Raw genomic sequence first — 26,246 nt, forward strand, 5'->3', positions numbered from 1 at the left:
TTAGGGCATGATAATCCTGTTTTGTCATTGCACACAAGTTCTTGCCATCTTTTGTTCTGAACCCATAAATTCTAAAATCATGGCTTTTTCAGTGGAACTAAAACTTAGGCAGTTTTGGTTCTAAGTTTTGCTGATGACACCATCTCATGACACCTTTTCTCAGCCAACCTTAATAATGCTTTTTTTCTCTGAAGAATAAATTCATAAAATAAATGCAATGAAACAAGAAGGCTATTTTTTTTTCTGATTAGCAGTTGTTGCACACTTCTGCCGAGAAGTAATCTTTTTTACTGCTTAATAAAGACATTTCCATTCAAACTATTTGCTTTTCATGCCTTTTAGTTACTATGAATTTTCTTGATTCGTTTAATGGAAAAGTGCCATCTTGGTTACTGTTGTTTTGTTTTTGGCAGGAAATAGTGTTTATCTTAAAAATGTACATAATTGAATAAATTATATGCTAAATATTTTAATTAGTAATTGTTCAGGCAGAATAGGAAGAAGTGTGTGCTTAAAAATTGCATTGACATGTTCCTTGACTTTTCTTTCTGTGAGTTCCACCTCTTTTTTTAATGTATTACATTTTAGGTAATATCCTGGAAGTTACACCTCTCTAGAATAAAACTAGGGGAGATGGTTATTAGGGTGCCTACATCTCATGTTGGAGTGCCTGGTTTTGTGCCCCAGCTCTGATCCTGATTCCAGCTTCCTAGTGATGAAAACTTGAGAGGCCGTGGGTGATGGCTCAAGTACTTTGTTTCCTGCTAGGCACATGGGAGACTCAGCCTGAGGTCTGGGCTTCTAACTTGCTGCTTCAGTCCTGGCAGACCATTTGAAGGCATTTAGGGAGTGAACCAGCAAGTGGAAATGGGCTGGCTAGCTTGCTCACTCTTTTTCCTCTTCCTCCTTCCCTTCCTTCCTCCCTCTCTCCTCTTAAACAAATATTTTTTTAAAAAGCAAAAGATCCAAAACTATATTATGTAAAGTTTGAGCATTAAATTTATCAATAATTCAGCAAAAAAAAAAGTCCTCCTATTTAACCTTTGTAGTCTCCCTAAACTCCTTCACCATCACTTTGGCGTTAGAGAGGTATTGAGGCATTTTTTACAACAAAATGCCACTAGTAAAAGTACTACCATGTAAAAGCAGAAGCCTGAAAAGGAATTTCCCTGGGCATGGTAACAAGCACCGAGGTCTATAAAATGAAGAGAAAATGTGAAATAATATGCATGCTTAATGCCTTATCCATTAAGTTCCAAGTTTTCAATTCTGTGAATTCTTCAGTGGCATAATACAAGTGGTGTGTTTATTCAGTGTAACTCTTTATAGGTGCCCTGCATATGAAGGGGGATAATTTGGGACATAATGGGTTAGTGTGAGGGATAATGCACATGTAAATATTCAGGAAATTTTGAATTCAAGAACCACAGATTTTCAGCATGAGTTTGCTTCGTTCATTCTGCTATTTTCCTTAACGTTTTAATTGCTAATTTTTTCTCATCAAAGAAAATTTTTCAAATTAACAAATTTGGATTACAACAAAGATAGAAAAGCAGTGCCCCACATTGGAAAGGATGTAGGCTCTGGTGTTATAGACCCACGAGCTCCTATCTGGCCCTGTGATGACTTGTCACTTGAGCCACCACTTGCTCACCTAAGATGGGGGTCTCATCATGCCTACCTCGAGAGCTTGTTCAGAGCAGTGCATGGCTCAACACATAGGAATGGCTGCCACTGTTTCCTTTGTGGTTCCGAAAGCTTGTTGAAGGACACATGTAGGCAACTAGTGCTGGGTCCCTCTATCTTATGCCAGTATTTGATTACATTGCACTCATAATGAGGACGATGCCTAATGAAACCTCCTATTGAGGCACATAGTAATGACTTGATTCCAACACTGCTAGTAGAGCTTTCCATCCGAGAAACCAGAGGTGTTGGGCGTTAATAAGTTAAATTTCAGAAAGTAATGAACTCTGCTAATTGAATTCATCTTTGTTAATTAATAAGATCCTAGTAAATTGGTTGCTTTCTTGTGTAATGCTCTGCAAAAGAGTAGTAAGGCCTAATGATTACAGGGTCCACAGTCTCGCTGCTTTCTTTCCTACATAGATAGCAGTGGTGGTGACAGTGTCATCTTGGATTTCCATTAAACCTTTGTGTTATCATTGAAACCCCTGACATTGGTTTGAAAAAGAATGTGGGAGAAAAAAAAATGAACTGAGAATTCTAGGCCAGCTGGCTAGCTTATGTTTTAAGAGTTTGTCAGGGAGAAACTTGGGAAATCAATCCAGTAACTGTTGTGCCAGTGGCTGTATCGTCAGGTTTGGTTGGTTTTATTTACCAGGTTTGCCGAGAGCAGCTAGATTTTGTTTGGTTTGGTTTGTCTTTTTTCCCCCACTTAGGAGAAGAAAGAATTTTTTCCTCCCTGGGAAAGTGTAGGTGCTAAAGTTAGGTTAATAGCGTGGTGTTCTCAGATTTGTACGAGAGGGTCAAAATGATGGGTCCCTGAGGTACTGTTCATGTTCCCTGACTCAGGCTGGGGTGAGAGGATGTTTTCTGGAAAAGTGTCTTGTAGATTTGTGGCCGATTTTCTGCTACATGCTTGTTTCCCAAAAATCTCATCTAGGAAGAACTGACACATTTTCCCTCTTTATTTAACACAGAGAGAATTTCCAAAATTTTTCACATTCCGAGCAAGGGATAAGGTAAGACCTGATTCCTTTCCTTTTTCCTTTTTTTTATCTCTCTCTCCCCCCACCCCCCGAGTTCTTACTTATTTCTAAAAAGCCCAAGAATAGCTAAGCTCTGCCACGAGTTCTTCCTGGCCTTCTTTTTGGATTGAGCCTGTGCTTCTCTTTGTCTTGCATGTGTCTTCAAACTAAAACAGGCTGCCCTGTGTGACATGTTGTTTCTGGAAACATCCCAGTGTGCTGAGCTGCCCAAAGGAGACAACAACTCGGGAGAGCATCCCTAAGCTTCAGGACAAGTTGCATGATGTGCAGTAGCTCCCAAGCAGAGTTAGTCTTGTCATCAACAGGCAGTTTACATTTAACTTTGATTTGCTTTTTACCTTTACATTATTTCAGATTGTGCTGGTTTCTTTTTGTTATCAGCTTATATTTTTGGCTTTTTGGCTCCATTCATTCAGTTGACAATCTGGAAAAACAATTTGGTATTAGCAAAATGTACAAAACAACAATGTTCCATACAACTTTTTAAGAAGCTGCACCTATAACTGTATTTCTAAGGATACAGTATGTTCCAAACCCAAAGATCATTTTTTAAAGGAAATTATATGATGCCGAGAATTAACATCCTTTCTGCTGTGTCCTAAGTGCTAAGACATGGATCCTTGCTTTAAGCATTTAGACTCGTGGGGTAATTCCAAAATGTGGGCATGTGAATTAGCTAGTAATCTGAAGCAATCTGTGCTTAATTATAAAACACAAGTTAGAAAACACTAAATGCTGCAGGAAGTTTTTAGAGAACTTAAGATTTTTGTTTCTTTGCTTCCAATGGGGAATATTACCGCTTGAAACATCCTAAATCCTGAGAGCTTGGCGAGTGACTAGTTATTTGCCTAATCTTGTGTAAGTGTTAGCGTTAGCCGGGTGGAGCTTACTTTTGTTGCCCATTAGTACAACATAGCTTCTGTTTCTGTTTCCAATCATCTTTGACTTACACATAGATGCTAATTCTGTAATTGCCACATGTGAGCTATTTTTTTTTTCTCTGATTCCTTTCCTCTCAGTTTGAGGAAGATCGGATTTATCGTCACTTGGAGCCTGCTCTGGCTTTCCAGTTAGAGCTAAACCGGATGAGAAATTTTGACCTCACTGCCATTCCTTGTGCCAATCACAAGATGCACCTGTACCTTGGGGCAGCCAAGGTGGAAGTAGGCACAGAAGTGACAGACTACAGGTTCTTTGTTCGTGCAATCATCAGGCATTCTGATCTGGTCACCAAGGTGAGTGTTGCTTTTTAATGGGAACATAGCTCCAGGGAAGGGACAGGAAAGTATTCCTAGCTGGAAATCAGGTCTTCATTTTTTTTCTTTGAATTAAGGTGCCTGTTCTCTTTTATCTGATTTTCCAATAATCAGACAAAATCTTTTAAGTCATTTCTGTCACAAAAGTAAATATTCCTTGCAAGAAATCCTCGCCCGCCCCCATCGATTTCTTGGTAATAGAAGTTTGATACCACTGACTGGATAAAAGGAAAAGCACTTTAACAGGAAAGTCAGCAGGAGAATTCAATGGGGACAGAGAGTAAGGAGGAAAGCTGCGGGAGAATGAGCCCCCTTGTCAACCTGTCCAGAGGTTTGGGCAGTGTCTGTACATAGCACTTTTTCGTATGTTGGATATTATCACATACCATGTTTTTGACCTTTCTTCAGCTTCCTAAACAGATGAGATTCCCTTTCTGCATAGCTCAGTTTGGCATATCTGAATTATTATCTCTATTGAAGCTGCAGTTCTGGGAATGCCTAGCAGCTCCACCTATCAGAAGGAAATGATGTGCTTAGAGGCAAATGAAAGCCCTGACAGGGATTGTTTACCTGACCCACGCTTGTTCTCGCTGTGTCTGATCACTGCACTTACTCTAGGGGCAAAGGAAAGCAGTGTCTTCACCAGGTACCTTATGATTCATGACATCCTGCTGGTTAAATAATCATAAAAGCGATTTTTTCATTGCCTCTTTTAAACTATGATAATGCTGGGGATGCCCCGCGTGGCATAGGGGTTTGCTCCAACATGCAGAGCCAGTAACGCGTACAGGGAGAGGTTCTGGGGATGAAGCATTGACAGGAGACCAGTGATGGTAGAAGTCCGCGAAGTCTCTTTTTTGCTCCTTCACTTCTCCTTATATACTCTTCCCCTAAGTCCTAATTTAGCCAGAAAATTGGATACATATGAGTCCAATTTGTCTTGGTGTTTTTAGCCACAAGCTCAGTTCCTTTTCCTGCCCAGTCCAACCAGTGCTAATCAACTGCTTAGCCCACAGCAGGGGTTGCGATGTAGCTCTGGGCACTCACATCACATAACACAGTACTTAGTTTCATGTTTAATTGGAGTTCCCACTCCTCTTCCAATCCAGCCACCTACTGAAGTGCACTGGGAGACATTCCTGCTAGCTCATATACTCAGGTCCCAGTTATCCTTGTGTGACTCTCAGATGGAGTTCCTAGCTGCTGACCACAGCATGACGTAGCTGGCACTTAGGGGCGTTTGGAGACTGAACCAGCAGATGGAGGATCTCTCCCATCTTTTTTTTTTTTTTAATATACTTGTTGATTATTTCTGTGCAGGAAGCTTCTTTTGAATATTTACAAAATGAAGGGGAACGACTACTTCTGGAAGCCATGGATGAGCTGGAAGTTGCTTTTAACAACACAAACGTCCGCACAGACTGTAATCACATCTTCCTCAACTTCGTGCCCACAGTCATCATGGATCCCTCAAAGGTACCGTTCTCCTGAGTTTTTCTCCTGGCACTAGCAAGCGCAAGCACTGAAATCCATTCATGTGCCGCTCACTTGTGCTTGGATACAGGTCCTCTCTCTCTTTGGTGGTTGAGCCCTAAATCTTTAAAGTTTACAATTTGATTGTGAGGCTGATTGTAAAGTTTACACATTGATTATTAGCAATGTTAATATTACTAATTGTTAATGTTAGCAATGTTAATGCAGGTAGAACTCAGAACTAAATGTGGTGTCAGCTTGCTGGTCCTGTACAAGCAATGCTGAAGTGCTTTGTGTTCTGCTGGCACCTGTTTCATGATATTCCTAGACCACTTTTGTGTGTTGGTTACAAGAAATCACGTCTGAGGCCTTTTAACTAAAAAACTCTTAACCTTGCAGACTTAGAGTACTGAGTTGCCTTGGTAAAAAGATTAGAGAAAGTGGGAGCATATGCCTCATCTCCCTAAATCCCAGTTGAACTTGACAGAGACCAAGCGTCAGAGCTATAATGTTTGGGTAGAATGTTCTAGCATCACCTGCAAATTGCCTTTCTTTAATTTGTGCAATTTACTAAAAGACATACATTATAAAGTTTAATAAAATTGTATGGAAAAAAGCTCATGTTGGTAATTGCTATGTTGATTTAAGGTCCTGTAAGTGCAATGAAACATAGTTACCATGCATATAAATGCCACTTAATAGCTACTTAGCTGGAGATTTTATTCTTATTTGGGGCTTTGTCTTAAATCCCATGGCTTTTAATTTTACCTGTTGCAGATCTTTGATATAGAGTGTGACTATAATTGGGAAGGGAGAAAGGGTTGAGAGGAGGAGAAAACCATTCAGCTGCCAAACCAGCAGAAACTGTCCCTGACTTGTTCCAAACTTCCTAAGAAACTTTGTACTTTTTGAAAAGACAATTTCTAGCATACATCTCCACAGACCAGCCTCTTTTTCCTCATTTCTCTTATCCTAAAGATGGGCAGGCCTTAAACAGGCCCTGGCTACAAAGTATTTAAGTTTTGTGCTTGATATGTCTGTGTCAGATTGAGGAATCTGTGAGGAGCATGGTAATGCGCTATGGAAGTCGGCTGTGGAAATTGCGCGTCCTCCAGGCAGAACTGAAAATCAACATTCGCCTGACACCGACTGGAAAGGCAATTCCCATTCGCCTCTTCCTGACAAACGAGTCTGGCTATTACTTGGACATCAGCCTCTACAAGGAAGTGACTGACTCCAGGACAGCACAGGTACAGTGGTCAAGCACACTCCTTAGAGTTTTTGATTTGGTCATGTGGATAAACTACTTGTCCTTGATACAGAAGACCCAAGCTCACAAAACCCATTGTTTCATGGGGGGGGGAGCGGTTGTCCTTTATTTATCCAAATAGTTGTGTGAATTTGAAAAACATTGGCTTTGTAAGAAGTGCTGTGTTCTCTGTCATGATTATGTCACCTTTTGGTGAGTGCTAAAATATGGTGTGAGCCTAACTCCAGTGGTAATTCTGTAATGTGGGGCTCTTGTTTTAGAGGGCTTGTGGGCCACTTCAGCAGTCTAGTCTTTTCTGGTCTGCTTTGTCCTGTATGTTTTCAGCATAGTTAAAGCCCTCATTTTCAAGTGAATAAAGGATTGTTGGAATAGGTCCACAACTTCCAGCTTTAAAAAGGAAAATTTCAGCAGCATCTAACAGCATGCACAATATACAGTAGTAAGTATGTCCTATTTATCCATTCTGAGCTTCCAAGAGCTCAGAGCAATACATACCTGCACAAGAGCAAAATGTCAAAGTTGAACCCATTTTTGAGATGGAAAAATTGAAGTCACTGAGTTGACTCATTCCGTAATAAGAGAATTTCCTTTGAATCTACTTCACCACCTTATTTTCTAAATGTTTGGGCCACTGTTTATGATGCTAGATTTTCATTGGTTCACCTTTGGTGCCTATCTGTGTAAGAACTTGGATTTTTTTTTTTAAATGAATTTGGCCTGAACTTGAGGAGTGCATCCTACTGATTAAAGGATGAACTTGTTGCAGTATATACAAGCAAAGGTTTCAGTCTATTCTATGCATTGGGTGCCATGAAGAGATTATGTGTTTCTGTTATTTTTTTTTTATCTACAGCCTTTTCAATCCAGAAATAGAAGTAGGAAAGGAAAAATTTTTTTTTGCCAGTCTTGTGAAGATGAATTTTAAAACCTTCAGTCTGGGTAGTTGTCAGAATGACCTTTCATTTTGTGCTTTGATTACCAGTTAGATGGCCAGAGAGATCCATCCTGTTGAGAGAAGTGAACAGTTAGAGAGCGCACGCAAGAGCATGAGGGGTGAGCAGGAGAAAGGACGCAATCATTTCTGCTGCGTTTGATGTTTTTCAGGACAACCTTACAGACATTTTCAGTCAAAGCTTTCCATGTGCAGGGATATTTTTAATTAACTTCTACAATGGCTTCAAGGCAGGTCCATTCTTGTGAAAAACAAGATGGCCACCAGAGATTTTAATGTTTCTGATAAATACGTTTGTTCTTCACAGCTGCTTTTTTTTTTCTCTCCTTTTGTTTACTAGAAAGCTCTTAGATTTCCCTCATGGCTGATGTTGTTGCTGATTGGGGGAGCAAAAGGCACAGGTGCTCTAAGTTGGGTGTGGTACACTCCTGGCACAAAACAAGACCTTGATAAGTGTCTGGGGGTGGGGATTGCTTGTAGCATGCACCCACAGTGCTCGGGGAGCTCTGAAGGCAGGCGTCTTCTTCAGGCTTCACAGCAGACTGCGCTCAGGAGCTATGGCTGCTGGGGAACTGACTTGGGAGCACCCAGCTAAAGGTGGGTACCGACTCAAGGCACAGCCCACAGCCCTTGCCTATCGGGTACTTATTGTCAGATTTGAATCGTGTGAATTTAATACAGAACCATGTCTATCATTTACTCATTGGTTTATTAATTTAGTCTTTATTAATCTCTGTGTCAGAAAAAAATGATTTGCAGAAATTTGTAATTGCAATAGGAGAAGACAAACAGTTCGTTTCTCTGCAATGTAATATGCACCCTCATGTCATCAAGACGGAGTTCTAAGGGTGCAGGTTGTGTGTGCCAGACATTGGTTTCAAAGGAAGCCCTTTTGTTGGCCTTGGAGAAGCATACTCAATATATAAAATTTGTTAATATTTTCATGAACTTGTAAGGCATATACTTTACCAGGTTTTAATTACCACATTTATTACAGTAGAAAAGAGAACTAACATATAGTGGATCATTCAGGGGCTTCCTTCACTAATCATTACTATCAACCTCTTGTCCTTACGCATCATTTATTCATTCTGCCAATAAGCAACAAGGTCGACTGGCTTGAGTTTCATTTTCATTCCTTTTCCTTGGATAGCCTTAGTGTGGAGTAAGCTGTAATGAACCCTGATGTCAGGCAGTCAGAGTGGGGAGACAAGATTTGTGTAATGCATTGCATAAGTGAATTGATTTCCAATGTGTAGCATGAGAGAGAAATAACATTTTAAAGTCACCTTTATTGAGGTTTAACTTACATATAATAAAGTGGACTCCCTTTTATGTATACAGTTCACTTCATTCTGGTGGTTGTATGCACCCTGGGAACCACCATTCCTATCAAGGTAGAGAATGTCTCCTCAGCCCCAAAAACCTGTCATGCTGTTTTGCATTCAGAGGTAGAGACACCGATCCCACCCTTAGGCAGTCCCCAATCTGCTCTGTGTCAGTGTAGATTAATTCTGCCTGCCCTGGAATTCATATAAATGAGATCAAACAATGCATACTATTCTGTGTCTGGCTTCTTCCAGGCACAGTGTTTTTGGAGATGCATCTATGGTGCATGGATAGGTTTCTTTCTATTACTGAGTGGCTTTCCATTTTGTGGATTTTATAACTTTTATATCCATTCACCTGTTGGGTAACATTTGAGGTTTTATTTCCCAGTTTGAGCTATTAAGAGTGAAGTCTGAAAATCCGTTCATAAATTTTTATTTAGATATGCTTTCCTTTCTCTGGTAGATATATAAGTGTGTAATTGCTGGATCTAGGAAGTATATATTACTTTATAATACTGATGAACCATTTACTCAAGTTGTGACATTATAAATTCCTATCAGCAATTATGTACCTAAATTGCTTTTCTCCATCTTCCTTCTTCAGTGCACAGTATGTGTGGTAAATGTTGCCAGCCTCAACTATTGCCTGACCTAACTCTAAGGAGTTAGCAAAACTGAGTCTCAAACTCCTGAACCCACATGTCTTGTCTTCTCTCGATAAACAGGAAATGTACTTCCTGACCCTGCTGCTTTTACTCCTGTTTTTTTAATGATTTGGTTTACGTCCTTTGGGCCTAGGTTTCTCACATTGTAAACTTGTCCTGGGTGCCAGCATTGTGGTACAGCAAGTGAGGTCACCTCCTGAGATTCCTGCATCCCATGTGGGCATCGTTTCTTATTCTGGCTGCTCTACTTGTTCCTGTTCTGGCTGTTCTACTTCTGATCCAACTCTCTTCTATTGCACCTGGGAAAGCAGGAAAAGATGCCTCAAATCTTTGGCCTCCTCACCTATGTGGGAAAGGCAGATACAGCTTCTGGCTTCAACCTGTTCCAGCCCTTACAGTTGTGGCCATTTGAGGAATGAAGCAGCAGAGGGAAGATCTCTCTTTCCCTCCCACCTCTCTCCCTCTTTCAGTAATTCTATCTTTCAAACAAATCAATAGGTTTTTTTTTTTTAATGATTTATTTTTATCTGAAAAGCTGATTCACAGGGAAGAGGAGAAGTAAAGATCTTCCCATCTGCTGGTTCACTTCCCAAATGGCCTCAGAAGCCAGAGCTGAGCCAATTCAAAGCCAGGAGCGTTTTCCTGCTCTCCCACAAGGGTCCAGGGCCTAAGGACTTGAGCCTTATTCTGCTGCTTTTCCAGTCCGTAAGCAGGGGACTGGGTCAGAAGCAGAGCAACTGAGCCACAAACCCGCACCCATTTGGGATGCCGGCACTGCAGATTCAGCATTAGCCTCATAAGCTACTAAGTGGGCCTCACAAATAAATTTTTAAAAGTAATACATAGTTGTTTGGGGCTGTATTATGATCCACAGGGTAAGCTGCCACCCATGTGGAAGTCTTATATGGAGTCCCAGATTGGTTTCTGTCTGGCCCAAGCGTGGCTGTTGTCACTGTTTGGGGAATGAACTAGCAGATACATGGAAGATCTGTCTCACTTTCCTCCCTCCCTCTCGTTTCCCTCTTTCTGGCTCCTGTCTCTCCCTCTCGCTGTAATTCTACCTTTCAAATAAAGCAATAAAACCCTAAAAGAAATTCTCATTTCTTATGTCACACTTTCAAGACGTTGCTAATTTTACTTCCCACATGGTGCCTTTTTCCCTTCAGTGATGCAGAGCTTCCGGCTGTTGGCCGTTAGGCAGCCTGAGACAATGTTGTCTGTAACAGAGGAACCTGTAGAACATTCTGACTGCCCTGAGTGAAGGGCTAGGGAGGCCAGGGAGGCCTTTAGCTGCCCGTATCCCGGGCTTGGAAAGCTAATCGCGTCTCTGTGTCTGTGTTTCAGAGCCCAGAGATGCATTCGTGTGTTGTAAGCTTGTGCGTCTCTTTTAGGTCTCGATAACCAGAGCCTTGCGCCCCATCTCTATTTGTATTCTCCGCACTGGGAATCTGTATGTTATGTATTCATGCATAAAGTTCCTAGTTTAGTGTTATACAACCTACGAACATTCAATAAATATTAATTGAATAGAAATAATGGCATCCTTTATAAATATTCATAAGCAAATAAAACAATATATGGAGTATAAAGTACTCTCCTAGAATTGTTTAAAATGATTAAAAACTAGTTTGGTAATTTTGTTATGTAACAAAATAGGTATTGCAGAAATTGTTCACTAGTTGTAGACACTGTACTGGGGGAGGACATGTATTTTTTTTTTAAGATTTGTTTATTTTTATTTGAAAGGCAATATACAGAGAGGAGGAGAGACAGAGAGAAAGATCTTCCATCCGATGATTCACTCCCCAAGTGAGCACAATGGCTGTACTGCGCCGATCCGAAGCCAGGAGCCAGGAGCTCTTCCGGGTCTCCCACGCGGGTGCAGGGTCCCAAGGCTTTGGACCATCCTCGACTGCTTTCCCAGGCCACAGGCAGGGAGCTAGTTGGGAAGTGGGGCCACTAGGATCAGAACCGGCGCTCATATGGGATCCTGGTGTGTGCAAGACTAGTACTTAACCACTATGCTATCACTACGGGCCCCTAGGGCATGTATTTTAATACACAGAATTTAATGAAGTATAGTTCTTTTACTATAGAGTGTGTCTTACTAACCAATAGGAATGAACTGTCTGGCAGATATTTTTGAAGTTTTTATGTGGCCAGTGAGACTTACAGGCATCTTCTAATTAAGTGGACTGAAACATGGATGATAGTGGTGGAGCCTTAATCTAGACTTGTACATTGGAAGCAGAAGAAAATTTTTTTAGTGCATAGCTTGTTTATTTCTGTTTTTGTTTTGGCTAAAATGCCAGGATTGCTCAAACTGGTTAGGTTGACTTCATTTTTGAGTATGTTGTTGTTAAGTCAGTTTAGAAGATGAGCATCTTTCTGTTTCTGAGAGAAGAGTATTTCACTGTATTGTTGATTTCATGTAGTTCAAAAGTGAGAGCAGCCTGCTAATTGCACACTATTTTTTTTTTTTTTGGAGTTGATTATCTGTAAAGTGGTAATAGCATCAAGTACCTGATTCAGACAGAACACCTGTTTTAACTGCCCAGCCCACCAAAAATTAAACAAACAAACAAACAAACAAACAAACAACACTCATGGAAAATCTCCTCTTGGCAGCTGATTTTTTTTTTTCCTTCTGTGTCTTAATTCCCCGTACCATTCTGTTTTTCCTGCAGATCATGTTTCAGGCATATGGAGACAAACAGGGGCCGCTGCACGGGATGTTAATCAATACTCCGTATGTGACCAAAGACCTACTGCAATCAAAGAGGTTCCAGGCACAATCCCTAGGGACAACGTACATCTATGATATCCCAGAGATGTTTCGGCAGGTAGGGGGACAATGGGCCAGAAGCATTCCAGCATGGCTAAGGACGCAAAATTTTCCAGAATTTTCTTTAAGATGAAATTTTGACTAGAAAGGGCAGGGAAAAATTGTGACACAATTCTCATTTCTGTTTCATGAAGTAACTGTGGACTCGGATATTGGATGGTCCTTAATGAATTAACAGGAAGAATAGTGAGAATATAAATCTATTGAGTAGAAGAGAATAAACTACAACCACCTGCCCAATATGGTGCTTCACAACAACTTATGCGAGGACTTACATATGTATTTCCTATATCTGTATTTAGATTAGGGTTATTTAAAAAGAGGTATGAAAGTTTGGTTTTCATTTTTCTATTTTCTAAGATCACCCAGGTACTTAGATGATAGGCCAAGGTTAATATAGTGAGAATCAATATAGACAGCATAGACAAATGGATATAGAGTCCATGGTACACATTTAAAGTATAAGTCCTTTTGTGGGAGATTTATTATAGCTGAATAAAAACTAACATGAGAAAATATGACATTATGAATCTCATCCTCTATATGAAAATAAATTCCTTTGATCTATATGGTGAATCATCTATGCTGCAGATTTTTCTTCCATCAATACAAGGCAAGAAAAGTATATCAGCAGAAAATGCAACAGATAAAGAATAAGCTATCAAAAGAATACTGAATTTGTCCTTTTAAAAAAAAAATCTATGAATATAGGATTTCCCCATGTCTCGCAGTCAATATTACCAGCATTACCACATTTGAATTTTAATAAAGTAACTTATGGCCTTGGCAAATAGTCTATGTATGATTGCTCTGTTACTCAGAAATACAAGGGATTACTTTGATGTAACCATGTGTTTAGAGTTTCTGTCTCTTGAAACACAGCTACCTTCTGCAGGATTTGCCTCTTACGGCATTGTTAGTCTAAAAGCTGAGTGCTGATTCTGTTTCCCAATGCCAGTACCATGAGTAAAAAGTCCTTCTGAGGCTCAGCATGGTACCCTAGTGGCTGGAATCAGTCCTCACTTTGCACGTGCCAGGTCCCCATGTGGACACCACGTCATGTCCCGCCACTTACTGTGTCTCTCCCTGCCTATGACCTGGGAAAGTGGTCGAGGATGGCCCAAAGCCTTGGGACCCTGCACCTGTGTAGGGGATCTGGAAGGAGCTCCTGGCTTCAAATCAGCTCAGCTCTGAATGTTGCAGCCATTTGCGGGGGGTGTGGATCAGTGGACAGAAGATCTTTTCTGTCTGTCCTCTTCTCTATATGTCTGACTTTCCAATAAAAATATTTTTTTAAAAATCCTTTGCATGGAATTCTTATATGATAGCAGATATAAACATATATCTGGAACATATAGGTATGTATGTGTCATTTGAGCTTCAAGTGTTGGAGTCAAGCCAAGAAAGACCCTATACTAGTTCCCACTTCATAAAATATTGGCTTGTCTTATTTACATGAAGTTGGCAATGGGAATCATGATTTCAGATGTATAGGTGTGCATTTTCTCAAATACTAGCCACATTGATCTACGCATTGGCAAATAGTCATGCATGTCTAGAATCTAACTTCTGTGTCTGGGCCTGTACAATTTGCCTCAGAAGAGCTGCTCACCTGAACCTGTGCCAAGAATTTCATTCTGGCTGTTCTAGATTCTCATGAGTATCATGAGATTCTTCTATTGTTAAGTTTCTCTAAGGCATTTTTACTTTTGCAGGAGAGGCTACTACTTAGTTTTACATTTTACTATTTTTGAGATAGTATTGAATCTCTTGTCTGTTGGTAATGTTCCAGTGATGATTCAGAGCCACTTAATTATTTAAACTGGAATGACTTTTTTTTTTTTTTTAGAGAAGTGCCCGATACTGACATATTAAAAACACCATCAAAAAATCAGACTTGGGCAGGTGTTAGGTACAGTAGTTAACATGCTATTTAGGATGAGTGCACGCTATTCCAGAGTGCCTTGGGTTCACGTCCCAGTCATTTAATTCATGATCCAGCTTCCAGGTGATGCACTCCCTATACGGCAACAGGTGACAGCTCAAGTACTTGGGTCCCTGATATCCATAGGGAAAATTGGATTGAGAATCCTCATTGTTGGCTTCAGCCTGACCAGATCTCAGTTACTGAGGACATTTAGGGGCAGACCAGTAGTGGGTGAAAGATCTGTTTGTATCTTTCAAATAAATAAAAATAATCTTTTTAGTGACTTATTTATTTTAAAAAGCAGAGTTGTAGAGAGAGAAAGAGATCTTCCATCTGCTGATTCACTCCTCAAATGATCTCAGCAATCGGGGCTGGGCCAGGCCAAAGGCAGGAGCCGGGGGCTTCTTCCTGCTCTCTCATGTAGCTGCAGGGACCTTATTACTTGGTCCATCCTCTTCTGCTTTTCTAGGCACTTTAGCAAGGAGCTGGATCAGAAGTGGATCAGCCAGGGTTTGAACTTGGCCTTCAAGTAATCATTTCTTTTCTTTTTTTATTTTAAGATTTATTCATTCATTTATTATTGCAAAGTCAGATTTACAGAGAAAGAGATACAGAAATATCTTCCATCCACTGGTTCACTCCTCAAGTAGTCACATCGGCTGGAGCTGAGCCGATTTGATGCCATGAGCTTCTTCCGGGACTCCCACATGGGTGCAGGGTCCCTGGGCTTTGGGCTGTCCTCCGCTGCTTTCCTGGACAACAGGCAGGGAGCTGGATGGGAAGTGGAACAGCCAGGACAGGAATCAGCACTCATATGGGAGCCTGGTGGGTGCCACTAGGCTACCATGCTGGACCCCACAGGCACTCATTTCTTAAAAAGAAAGGAAAACCAGGTGGAACTGTAGCAATTATGTTTATACATATCAAAATGTTCATTGTTACCATTTAAACTTGTTTCCTTCACCAGTCCTTGATCAAACTCTGGGAATCTATGTCCACGCAAGTATACCTTCCACCACCTCCTCTGCCTTCTGACATGCTGACGTATACCGAGCTGGTGTTGGACGATCAAGGTCAACTGGTGCACATGAACAGGCTTCCAGGAGGAAATGAGGCAAGTAGCTGCACTCTTCTTACTCCGCTTTCATAAGAGGGGCCAGTAACTGGTATTAAAATCCAGGAGGCTTAAGGCAGACGTGTAGCCTTATGGTAGAGTTCTTCAGAGAGACAACATTGACTCAATATCAAGGAATTACTGTTAATTTTTTAGTTGGGATAATGGCTTTATGATGTTTCCTTTTTTAGGAAAGAGTATTGAGCTCTGCTAGGTCTATATACCAAAACATTTGTTGAATAAATTTATCTGATATCTAGCATTTGCTTCAAATAGAAGCAGGTGAAGGGGAATATTGGTCACATTTAAAGTATGGTTTATTTACATACTAATGTACATTTTTTAGTGCGTTTTCTGTGCTTAGTTCATTTGTCACTATTGTACGACAATGAATTTTTTCTTAAAGGGATTCAAGCAGAGCAGGAATTTAAACTGTACACTAAGAGAGCTCACTTGATAACAATTGTAGGATGTGTTTTCTAGGCATCTTTTCTCATGGCAACTTCTGTGTAATAATGTAAGTCATATTCTGCCCTACATCCTTAACACCTGTCTGTGTCTGTTGAGAGGCTTCCTGATTTTAGCTATGCTTCTAATTATGCCTCCAGTGCAGTTGTAGCAGTAATAATAAAAGCAACTCTTAAAAAAGAGAGGTGTTTTTTGTCTTTCCATCTTGACGATAATCCCTGAAAGAATTACTTTCTTTAAAAGAGGTAATCTTTTCCTGGGTAGTCACCTCACACAGGCTAGATCTACGATATATGTGTATTTCATTTAGTATCTTTCAAAAATTTTTCTTCTGTGCACACGGTGGATAGCTGTTTCAGTAATACACCAGTGGCTGCCAAGAGTGCATGATTTGATATTAAGATAAGATAGATGCAGGCAGTGGACCAGCTGGACTTGTAGAAGTTCTTCTATTCTAGAGCATAAACAAATGGCAAAGACAAGAGGATGGGGAAGGGGGAATGTCCAGAATTTTGACAACAGTAAGTACGTACTTGTCAGTGCACGGAGTTGAGGCACAGGTGTGTGCTACTGTGCGCAGCCTTTGCTTAGTGGGCCTCTCAACAGCAAAGAAAGGCTTCATTGTGGTAGACTTAAATTCTGATTCATTGAACAGTGGCGTCTTCAGGAATGGAAAGCACCCTCGTGAACATGCGGCTGGGAGTAAAACGGTTTTAACTAGTATAATTAAAACACAAAATGAGATTTTTGGCCCACGTGAAAGCTAGCTGCAGTGTTGTGCAAAACCTCTTGCCATGATCTTTCTCTCCTGCTTTCTCTCTGCTCTCATTCTGTTTGAGCGAATGGAGACAAGGGGAATAGTGAAGTCCCAGAGGGACAGAGCTCTGTTCTTGCTGAAATTACAAGCACAGAGCTGCCTGGGCATGAACATGTAGTGTTTACTCTGCCAGTATGAATACAAATAGTCTTATTATACAGGACTCTGTACCCAAAGACCACACACACACACACACACACACACACGAATAAAAAAATTAAAGGTTTTTCTTAACCCTTTTGAGACCTAGCAAACCTTGGTGCAAAAAGAATGACTGAAACAGCTGCCCAGGATGTTAGCTGCGAGTCGTCAGTCACACGTTTTCTTTTGCCCAGTGCTCTAATAGTCGTGTAGCCAGACAACTAATAACATTTGCCAAAATGTTTTGCTTTTTTTTTTTTTAAGTTCATTTTCTTCCTCTTCTATCCTTTTCCCTGCTTAGTTGCCTCATTTCTTTGTTCTCTTTTCCTTTCCTTCAAATGATTGACTAGGATTGAGACTGAGTGCTGGCTCGCTGTTTCCAAGCCTTTCGAGCTCAGGAGAAGTGAGACTGATGTTCTTTTGCAAGCAGTTAGTGACTAATGCCCAGGATGGCTGGTGTAGTCAGCCAGTGGCCTTAGCTAGATTATAGGGCGCTGCACAACAGGAATGAGGTTGGAGTATTAGCATCAACCTCTGCTACCGATAGCTTGAGCATACAATGGAGAATGTCCATCGAGAGACTGACCAATCTAAGCATGGAGTTTGAGCAGTCAGAACTCTGAGGGACAGCTGTACCTAAAGGATGACAAGATGTCAGTAGGATGTATTTCCTCATGCTGAGCCCACTTTTATCAGAACACATTGAATTCCAGCTATTGCAGTTTAATTTTCTTTGGCCAAAGAGACAAGTTTGTCATGAGCCTGGCACTCTACATATTACCCCAAGAACGATGTGAGGGAAACGAAAGAGCTCATGCTGATGAGATTGGGTGCAAATCTCTCCTGTGCCAAAGAGAATGGGTATCTGAACCGAGTCTTGAGAAATTGTTTTATTTAAAAAAGCAATAAAAAATTGAGCTGTTAATGTACCAAGAGCCAAGGCGCCATGTAAATGCATTGATGCTACATAGACATTAAATCATCATAATGTGGTGTTCTCCAAAGGAGATGGCTTTCCCAGGTCATCACTGTGGGTGGTATTGCATTACCTTCAAGCATTGGAGTCTCTGGGTTTAGAAAGCTAGCACACGTATAAGCATAAAGCAGAAGTTCCTGCAGAGTTTTCCCAAAAATTGAAATGCTTCTCTGTGCAATCCAATGCAGAAAACCTGCACTTACCAGATCTGAGACTATATGAGTGACCACTCTTATTTTTGTTTTTCTAGGACAATAAATAGGTAAAATGGTGATTGGGCCAAGACTTGGTCCAATTCAGTTCCATTTAGTTTTAGGTAACTTGTTTGGCATTTGAGGAAGAATATTGGCTGTCTCAGCAGAGATGTGACCTGCATTTTGAACATTGGTGCCTGTGTTATAAACAGGAGAAAGAGAGCTTGCCTCATGTGGTGTCAGCTGCTTTTTCATTTCTGTTTTCCTATTTGTTCCTTTCCCATAAAGAAAGATGTAACTAAAAGAATGCCACCCACTGCTTGATGAAAGGTGTAGGGGAACACATTTTTTTTTTCATTGTCAGATTTGAATGGCATTGCATTTAGTATGAAGTTAGAGAAGAAATAAAAAAGAGGTAGACCAAATCTGTGAACTCCGTTACTGGCAAATAGCTCCAAAGATGAGTTACCCAGGATTTTTCTTAATAGTATCAAGTAAAAATGAAATTTTGAGGAGAATGTGATGGCAACATAGCCCAAACTGATTTCATTTGTAGCTGCTGTGATGCAATGATGAACACTGTATGCAAATGCGCAGTTAGATGAATGTGTTCTACTGAGCCTGCAGACAGGAAGGACGCAGCTGGCCAGCTCCTCTCCCTTGCCGCCTCTGTTTTGGAGGAATTGTTTTCATTTTCCTGCCAGTTTGATAACCTGTTTTGATCATTTGGTGGAAGCTGTAATTGCAGGTGGGCACATTTCGAGTAACAGTTCGCAATCTGTGCAGCTGCTTTTTGCAGTACATCCTGTTATTTAAAAAAAAAAAAAACTTGGGCTAAGATCAAATCCATGGCTATAAGGGACTTGACAGAGAACAGCTTAACTTTACCTTATAGGACAAAAAGAGTCCTGGCCTTCTTGAGACTGTGTTTATATTCTGAGATAAGTGATTAGCATTTTTATGTCCTTTTAATAGTTCTGTACAGTAGATCAGGAATCTCTAAATTGGGCAATGATGAAAGAAAGAAAAGAGAGGCATCTTTTATAGTAACTTTAGCTCCAGAAGACATTCAGACCCTTCTTTCTAGTTCAGAATATGGTGTACTTTTACATTCCCTGACACATTATAATGAAACGGTGAGACGGGAAGACTTGTGGAGAGAAGTGGTTATAATTAAGTATAGGATGGGCCTGGTAATCAGAAACTTGAATTATTGCATGGCATAAAAATGTGTGCCTCAAAATCTTTCCGGGAGAAAACTTGTTCCATATTGGAAGCAACTCTAGGGTCGTCTTCACCCACATTGAGTTGGCTCCACGGCTTCGTTTTCCGCAGATGGGCACTAGGTGTCAGGATTTTCCCTTCGCAGCGGCGTGGCAATCAGTCAAGCCTCTTGAATTGCAGTTTGGTGAGACAAGCCCTCTGACATCCTTCCTTTTTATCCTTTGGCATGGCAGGCTTTACCTTGTGTCCCTGCAATATGCGATTGCAGTCTTAATTCTGAATTGAGATCTGTTGAACCTGTGTCACACCTGTACACATTTTTTTTTTTTTTAATGAAGAGGATGTTCAAAGAGGGAATAAAGTAATACAAATTAAAGTTTGAAGACTAGGTGCCTTTGTGACTGTTACCTTGGTTTCAGGACAGCTCTGCGTTCTTGAGGGTGACAGGGTAGGAATTATTACTAGTCCTACTGGTATGAACAATTGTTGTTTAATTGTTGAAAAAGGAATGATATCTAGTGTCATTAAGGAAGACATTGTTTATATTTTATTTATTTTTTTAAGAGTATTTGTTTATTAGAGAGAAAGAACATGTACAGGAGACTCGTCCAACTGTTGATTTGCTTCCAAGATGGCCACAGCTGCTAGGACTGGGCCAGGCCAAAGCAGGAGCCAGGAGCTCCACCCACCTTGCGTGGCTGGGACCCAAACATTGGGACCATCTTCTCCCAGGTCATTATTAGGGAACCAGATCAGAAGCGGAGCAGCAGGGAATACATGCAGACACCCTTATGGGATGCTGCCATGGCAACCTACTGTTTTACCAGCTATGCTGCAATACTGGCTGGCCCTGGCATAGCATTGGTTTAATTAGTTTTTTACGCAAAAAAAAAAAAAAATAAAAAATTAAACATTCAGAAAAACCTGAAGAATAATATACTAAATACAGCTGCATCTCCCAACTGGTGCATGCAAATCTGACCCTGTTGTTTCTTCATTTATATGTTGCTGTAATTCTTTGAAATTTCTGATTTGAGTATCTCTTTTTAAAAATGAGTAGTTAGGAGTTGGGTGGAGAAAAGAAGTTGGTAAGCATATATAAGCCTAAAAGAACAGAGAAATTAATTAGTAGATTCATTCTGACAGTTCTTAGGCTGGACCTCCTCGCCCAAAGGACCTTTTGTTCTAGTAAATCCAATCCAGCCTAACACACTCTTAGGTTATGTGGGTTACATTTTCCATACTTGGAGGGGTCACCTGGTTCTCAGGCCCTAACATTCTTGGGAAACCTGTTGTACCCCGACACTCTGGCTGGAGAGAATGCTTATATGCTTGTAGGTTTGGATAAGGGAAAAAATGGACTGTTTTCTCAGAAACATAGGCAGAAATATTATTCTAGCTTGCCATTAGGTTTCCATGAGTTTGTAGCCCATTTGGGCATACTTCACAGTGCTTCAGTTTCATTCTTTGAAGCTAGATGTAGAATGGAGTCGGTCTTGGAGCAGTGTGTTCTATGAGCATATTCTCATTGTAGTGTACTGATGTGCAGGTCTGAAGCAGACCTCAAAAACATGGATCTGTAAAGTAGGACCATGGCCTATGCACTATTCGCTCAGTTTATAAAAAGGGACTACTTGACCTCAATCTATCTAGCAGCCACCGGGCCTAGCTCTGAGAATGGGAGAGAGTGTCTTGAGCTCCTTAGCAAAAAAGGGTCACATGCCACTAATTAAACATGAACATTCATAATTTTCACTTGCTTTTTCATCAAAGGGCTTTGAAATACCAGTTTTGAGTTCTTTCAGACCTAACAAGAAAAACACATTATGGAATACATGGCAAGATTTTTTTTTAATGATTTCATGCTTTTCTTTTTTAATCCCTATTCTATATAAACATATTTGGCTATAAATCTTACGGTAAAATCATCTTCCAAACCAAAGAAAGATCCCATATTAGAGAATTATACAAACTTATTTTGAAAGTGTATCAGCCTACCATGGAATGATGTTTAATGAATGTGTAACACTGTACTTTTAGGATTCATGTACTTTACTTAGAATTCCTACTCAATAACCAGCAGTCAGCATTCATTCACATAATCAAAGGACAATGATTCTAGCAAGGTGACAAGGCTATTTTCCAGATCAACCAATGAATCCTGTGCCATTTCTTAAGAGCTATTGCTTTCAATGTTTTCCATTGCATGTTTCTCAAAAAAAAGTATAAATTGTTTTATGTACATGTGTACAAGTTTTATGATTTTTATACACACATGCACATACTCAAGTTCGATTTATTTATTTGAAAAGCAAAGCGACACAGAGAGTTAGAGATACCTTCCATGTGCCAGTTTGCTCGCCAAATATCTGTCACAGCCAGAGTAGGCCAGGCCAAATTCAGGGTCATGGAACTCCATCCTGTATTCACACATGGGTGATGGGCACAAGTGCCTGGGCCATCCTCTTCTACCTTCCCAGTTGTAGTAACAAGAAGCTGGGTTAGAAGCGGAGTAGCCAGATACAGGAGTAACTCAGATACAGGATGCGGCGGTGCAACTGGCAGTTTAACCAGTGCCACAACACTAGCTCCAGTGGCTTGTATATAAATATTGCAGGGAGAAATAATTCCCCTGTACAGATTTGCTGTTTCTAATATTTGGTAACATTGTCAAAGAATTACATCTGGGATGAGGTTTTTTGTTGTTGTTGTTGTTTTGTTTTTTTGTTTTTGCTCTAAATGTAATCCCCTCCCTCCCACTCCACCCCCACTTTTATCACTTTTTAGAGGGATTAGGGCAAGTTTGTTCAGGCATTTTTGAATTATCAAAGCAGGAACAAAAGGAGTTTTTCAGCTGTTAATAAAATTTATTTCAGCTCTTTTTTGTCCTCATATAATACTCAGCAGTGGGACATGATACCTGGCAGATTTAAGATAATATAAAGGCATAGGCATTTTTTTTTTTAATTTGTTTTTTCCAAAAGTTGCGAATTAAGTAAAATGTTGCACATTGTCTAATTGGTTTAAAAATACATAAAAACCTCTGCAGTATTTTCTAATGTAGTATGTTTAATTAATGGATTAAAATGAATTGAAATTACTAAGGTAATTATTTTTATGCTAATTTTAAAGAGTTAATATTCCTTCAGTTCCAAGAGAAAATGGTAGGCAAAAGGTAACACTAATGTTTTACCTCATCACTGTGATGCATGTGATCCCTAAGCCTGTTTTCAGCTCAAACACTCTACGGTTCTTTGTGTTACTGCTCTGGAGCCTTGCAGGGTGGTCATCTCCTGGCATTAGCAGAATTAGAACAATAGCTATTGGATGCTATGCCTGAAAAAGCTCAAGTTTTAGACTCTAAGCATGGAAAATGACACATAAAGCCTTAACATCACAGCCACAGTGTAACCTGTATTTAAATCTCTGTGGAAAGACTGTGTTTTGTAAGCTGAACTCTTCAAGTGTGTAGACAGGCAGCTATGGCAAGGACACTGTCTTCCTGCTTCTCACAACGTGCCTGGAGCCGCCGGATGCTTGCCTCTCAGCACCCTTCAGAAATGAAATCCCGTCATGTTTTGCCCCTTTGCTTTCCCTTCAGAGTTTCTTGTTGAGCTTGACATTGTTGTTTTGTTTTTGTGGTAACAGCAGCTTTGTAAAGTGCCTGTATGTGCATGCACATTCAGTTCACACTGATAGTACAATTAATGTTGATGTCAATTTTGGTGTTAATTTTGGGTCATGATTAGTGTTGACACTTTGTGTCAGACTGATGGCATTTATAGGCACCACCTGAATAAATATTGGTATTATCATGTTTTTAGTATCTGTTATAACATTATAGCATTAACATTAAACCAAGGTCCTCCCAGGAGGGGAAAAAAAAAAAAGCCCTGCATATATGGGTAGATGGATAATGCCTTTCCGTATCACTGGTGTTACTCAGCGAGAAAATGACATCTCAGGGCAGAATCCTAATCACTGTTTGCAGCATCAGAAATAATGATCACCTCTGATCGGAGGTTGTGAATAATTCATTCAGTTTGATTTTCACGTCCTGTCCAGTGATACTTTTCAAACCAAATGTGTTTCTACAGGAAAATAATGGTCCCACTTCTTATGGAAATACCGTGGCACAAATCATTTTACCCACATAAAAACAGTTAAATAAGACTGTTCTCTTCTGCTTGCTTTCTCCGCCCCTTTCCCTCCTCCCTCACTTGAGCATGTTTATTTGAGAATCACAGTATAGCCAAAGAAATATTTCCTTCCTTAGAGCCTGTATAAGGACAACAAATATTTATTTCTGCTTATCTTTAGTTTATTATTCACATAGCTCTTGTGCTCCTCTACCCTTGACCACTTCAGTTAGCTCAGATTGATAGCTCTGTTTAAACCTCAGACACCTGCTTGTTGGAATGTTCTGTTGCAAAAGCAGTAATCTGAAATTAAATGTTTTAAAACTTGTTCATGGCTGTGGTGATTACAAGGTAGTTGGATTGAGTGCCTAGGACCACCTGGCTAGCAGGTGCCTGCAGGCAGAGGTGCACTGTCAGGAATGCGTTACGCTGACCTTACCTGTGCCAGGAAGCTGGAGCCTGAAACTCATTAAGCCAGAAGTCCAGCTACCCACACACACAGGCTACAGGTTGCCCTTGTGTTGCTTCCTTTGCCCTTGAGTCCTCCTGAAGCCCTTAACTCCTGGTTTCACCTTGGATGACAGAAAATAGGGGAGTTGATGATGGAATTTCCTTTGGTTGTTATTCTTTATTCAATACATAACATTGTGGGCCTAGGTGAAATCTGCTAATGTCGCAATCCCAATCATGGTGTCAGATTTGTATACACTTTTGTAATGATCGCAGAAATTTCAACATCAAATCTTCATTGTGTATATAACATAGATAGACCCATCCATGTGAAGTAATTTGACTGAAACAATTAGTGTCCTAATTAGATGGGGGGGATAAGATGATGGTCTTCTGAAGTAATGGCCCAATCCTCTGAGACAAAGCTATTCTTGGAATATTTTTGAACCATTTCTTCTGAATGCTGTGACCCCCTTTTCTCCCTCTGAATCTGACAAGGGCAGGAGGAAGCGTTTTTTCAACCCAGTTTTCATCATGAGACAGAAAGTATTTTGCATTCAGAAGCCATTTCCATTATCAAATTCAATTTTGTCAAGTGATTAGTTGAGTTTGGGAGAGAATGATTTGAAAACACAGAGCTGGGAATGGCTCCTGTGCTTCCACACACGAGGATAGCAGTTGCCATTCTCAAGTCGCGGGCTCCCTGTCAGTGATTGCACATCGCAACTGGATCGTTGCGTTGCATGTCTCTGCAGCTGTTACAGACTCGCGTCTGTTGACACCATGTGTTCCTACCCAGGACTGCTAAAAGAACGTGAAGAGCGGGCATTGGTACCTTGCCTGCCTATCAGGGCAAATGTCCTTTATGTACATATGTTTGTAAAGCGCTTTAGCTTCCTTCAAGATGAAAGACTCTGTATAAATATAAGCTTTCGATTTTAGTACATGTTTGTAATACATGTGGTACAGTCCTAAATATGTACTTAGCTGATAGGCACTGTTCTTGTCTATTGTACAAATATTGACTTTAAAAGTATAAATATGTATTTAATCATCAGACCAGAAAAATACTGAAGCAGTTACTTCTCAGGAAGAGATATTAATATTGTATAAACCTATATGTACATGTGTTTACATTATGCCACATCACTCTAGAATGTTTCTTTATAAAAAAATGAAATGATAGCCCCAGCCAACTAAGCTCTTCCTGATATTCTTCTCCCTTTGAGGTGACTCTTGATTTTTATTTTTTTGGTATATTTATGTCTCTGATTTTATACAAATGATGTCTGTTATATGATAGCTAAGATCTATAGTCGGTTCTTTTAAAATATGGGGAATTCATTAGGCTTGTGAGATTTTTTTCTGTCTCCTTTTAAACATTGTGGTACCGTGAGGTGAGTCACTGTATGCAACAGCAGCGTCCCATATGGCCACCAGTTTATGTCCTGGCTGTCCCACTTCCTGTCTAACTCCCTGCTAATGTGCGTGGGAAAGCAGCTGAGGATGGCACAGGTGCTTCAGCTCCTGCACCCACATGGGGGAGCTGAAAGAAGCTCCTGGCTTTGACCTGTCCAGCCCTGGCCATTGCAGCTGCATGGGGCCATGAACCACTGGATGGAAAATGTGTTTCTCTCTCTTTCAAATAAATAAAATTAAATCTGTGGGTTTTTTGTTTTTACTTATTGTGGAAATCTTCAGATACACACTGATTTAGAGCTATGATATAAGCATCCCTATACCTGATTTAATTAACAGATTTAACCTGTTATTCTGTAACTTATAGAAGTTTAAAGTTATTAGTGCAGTATGAAAGCAATAAATAAAATTAGGAAAGCAGGTGTAGGTGGTGACAAACTGCCCCCACTCCCTTCATTTCTCTTTTTTTGCTGTTCATCGTTCTCTTCTCCCTCTCCTCCCACCCCCCAGCCAGTGTTTGTTGAGAAAGTTGTGACACCAAATATGTACTTGCTGCATGCCAGGTGCAATTCTAGGACTTAGCATGTGTTTAATCCTCACAAAGAAACTAAGGTACAAGATTAGTAATTTACTCATGCCTGGAAAACAGAACGACTCTGTCCACTTCAAATTCAGGATACTAAAATCTGGTTCCTAAGTCTGTGCCTCTTAATGACTACCCGTGAACCTCTTACAGTCACGGTGTTATGCATATAGCTTTCTGTATTCCATTTTCTTTTTTATTTCTGGTCATTATGTTTTTAGTGGGATTCACATTTTCTTATTTTATTTTTGATGATGTTTACACAGCTGA

At 40.3% G+C, this 26,246-nt stretch overlaps 1 protein-coding gene across 1 annotated transcript in view; it reads left to right on the plus strand.

Moving 5' to 3' along the window:
- The window catches only part of ACACA (acetyl-CoA carboxylase alpha), a 217,218-nt gene that overhangs the window by 115,376 nt on the left and 75,596 nt on the right, over positions 1-26,246 (plus strand). Inside the window, exons 36-41 of the mRNA XM_041001716.1 lie at positions 2,664-2,705; positions 3,752-3,967; positions 5,309-5,464; positions 6,508-6,711; positions 12,367-12,522; positions 15,419-15,565. Coding sequence (XP_040857650.1) covers positions 2,664-2,705; positions 3,752-3,967; positions 5,309-5,464; positions 6,508-6,711; positions 12,367-12,522; positions 15,419-15,565 — 921 coding nt within the window. The remainder of the gene's footprint in view (positions 1-2,663; positions 2,706-3,751; positions 3,968-5,308; positions 5,465-6,507; positions 6,712-12,366; positions 12,523-15,418; positions 15,566-26,246) is intronic.

This window comes from Ochotona curzoniae, unplaced genomic scaffold (assembly GCF_017591425.1).
Source record: "Ochotona curzoniae isolate NIBS_2020 unplaced genomic scaffold, NIBS_Ocur_1.0 scaffold_2453, whole genome shotgun sequence".
NCBI lineage: Eukaryota > Metazoa > Chordata > Mammalia > Lagomorpha > Ochotonidae > Ochotona > Ochotona curzoniae.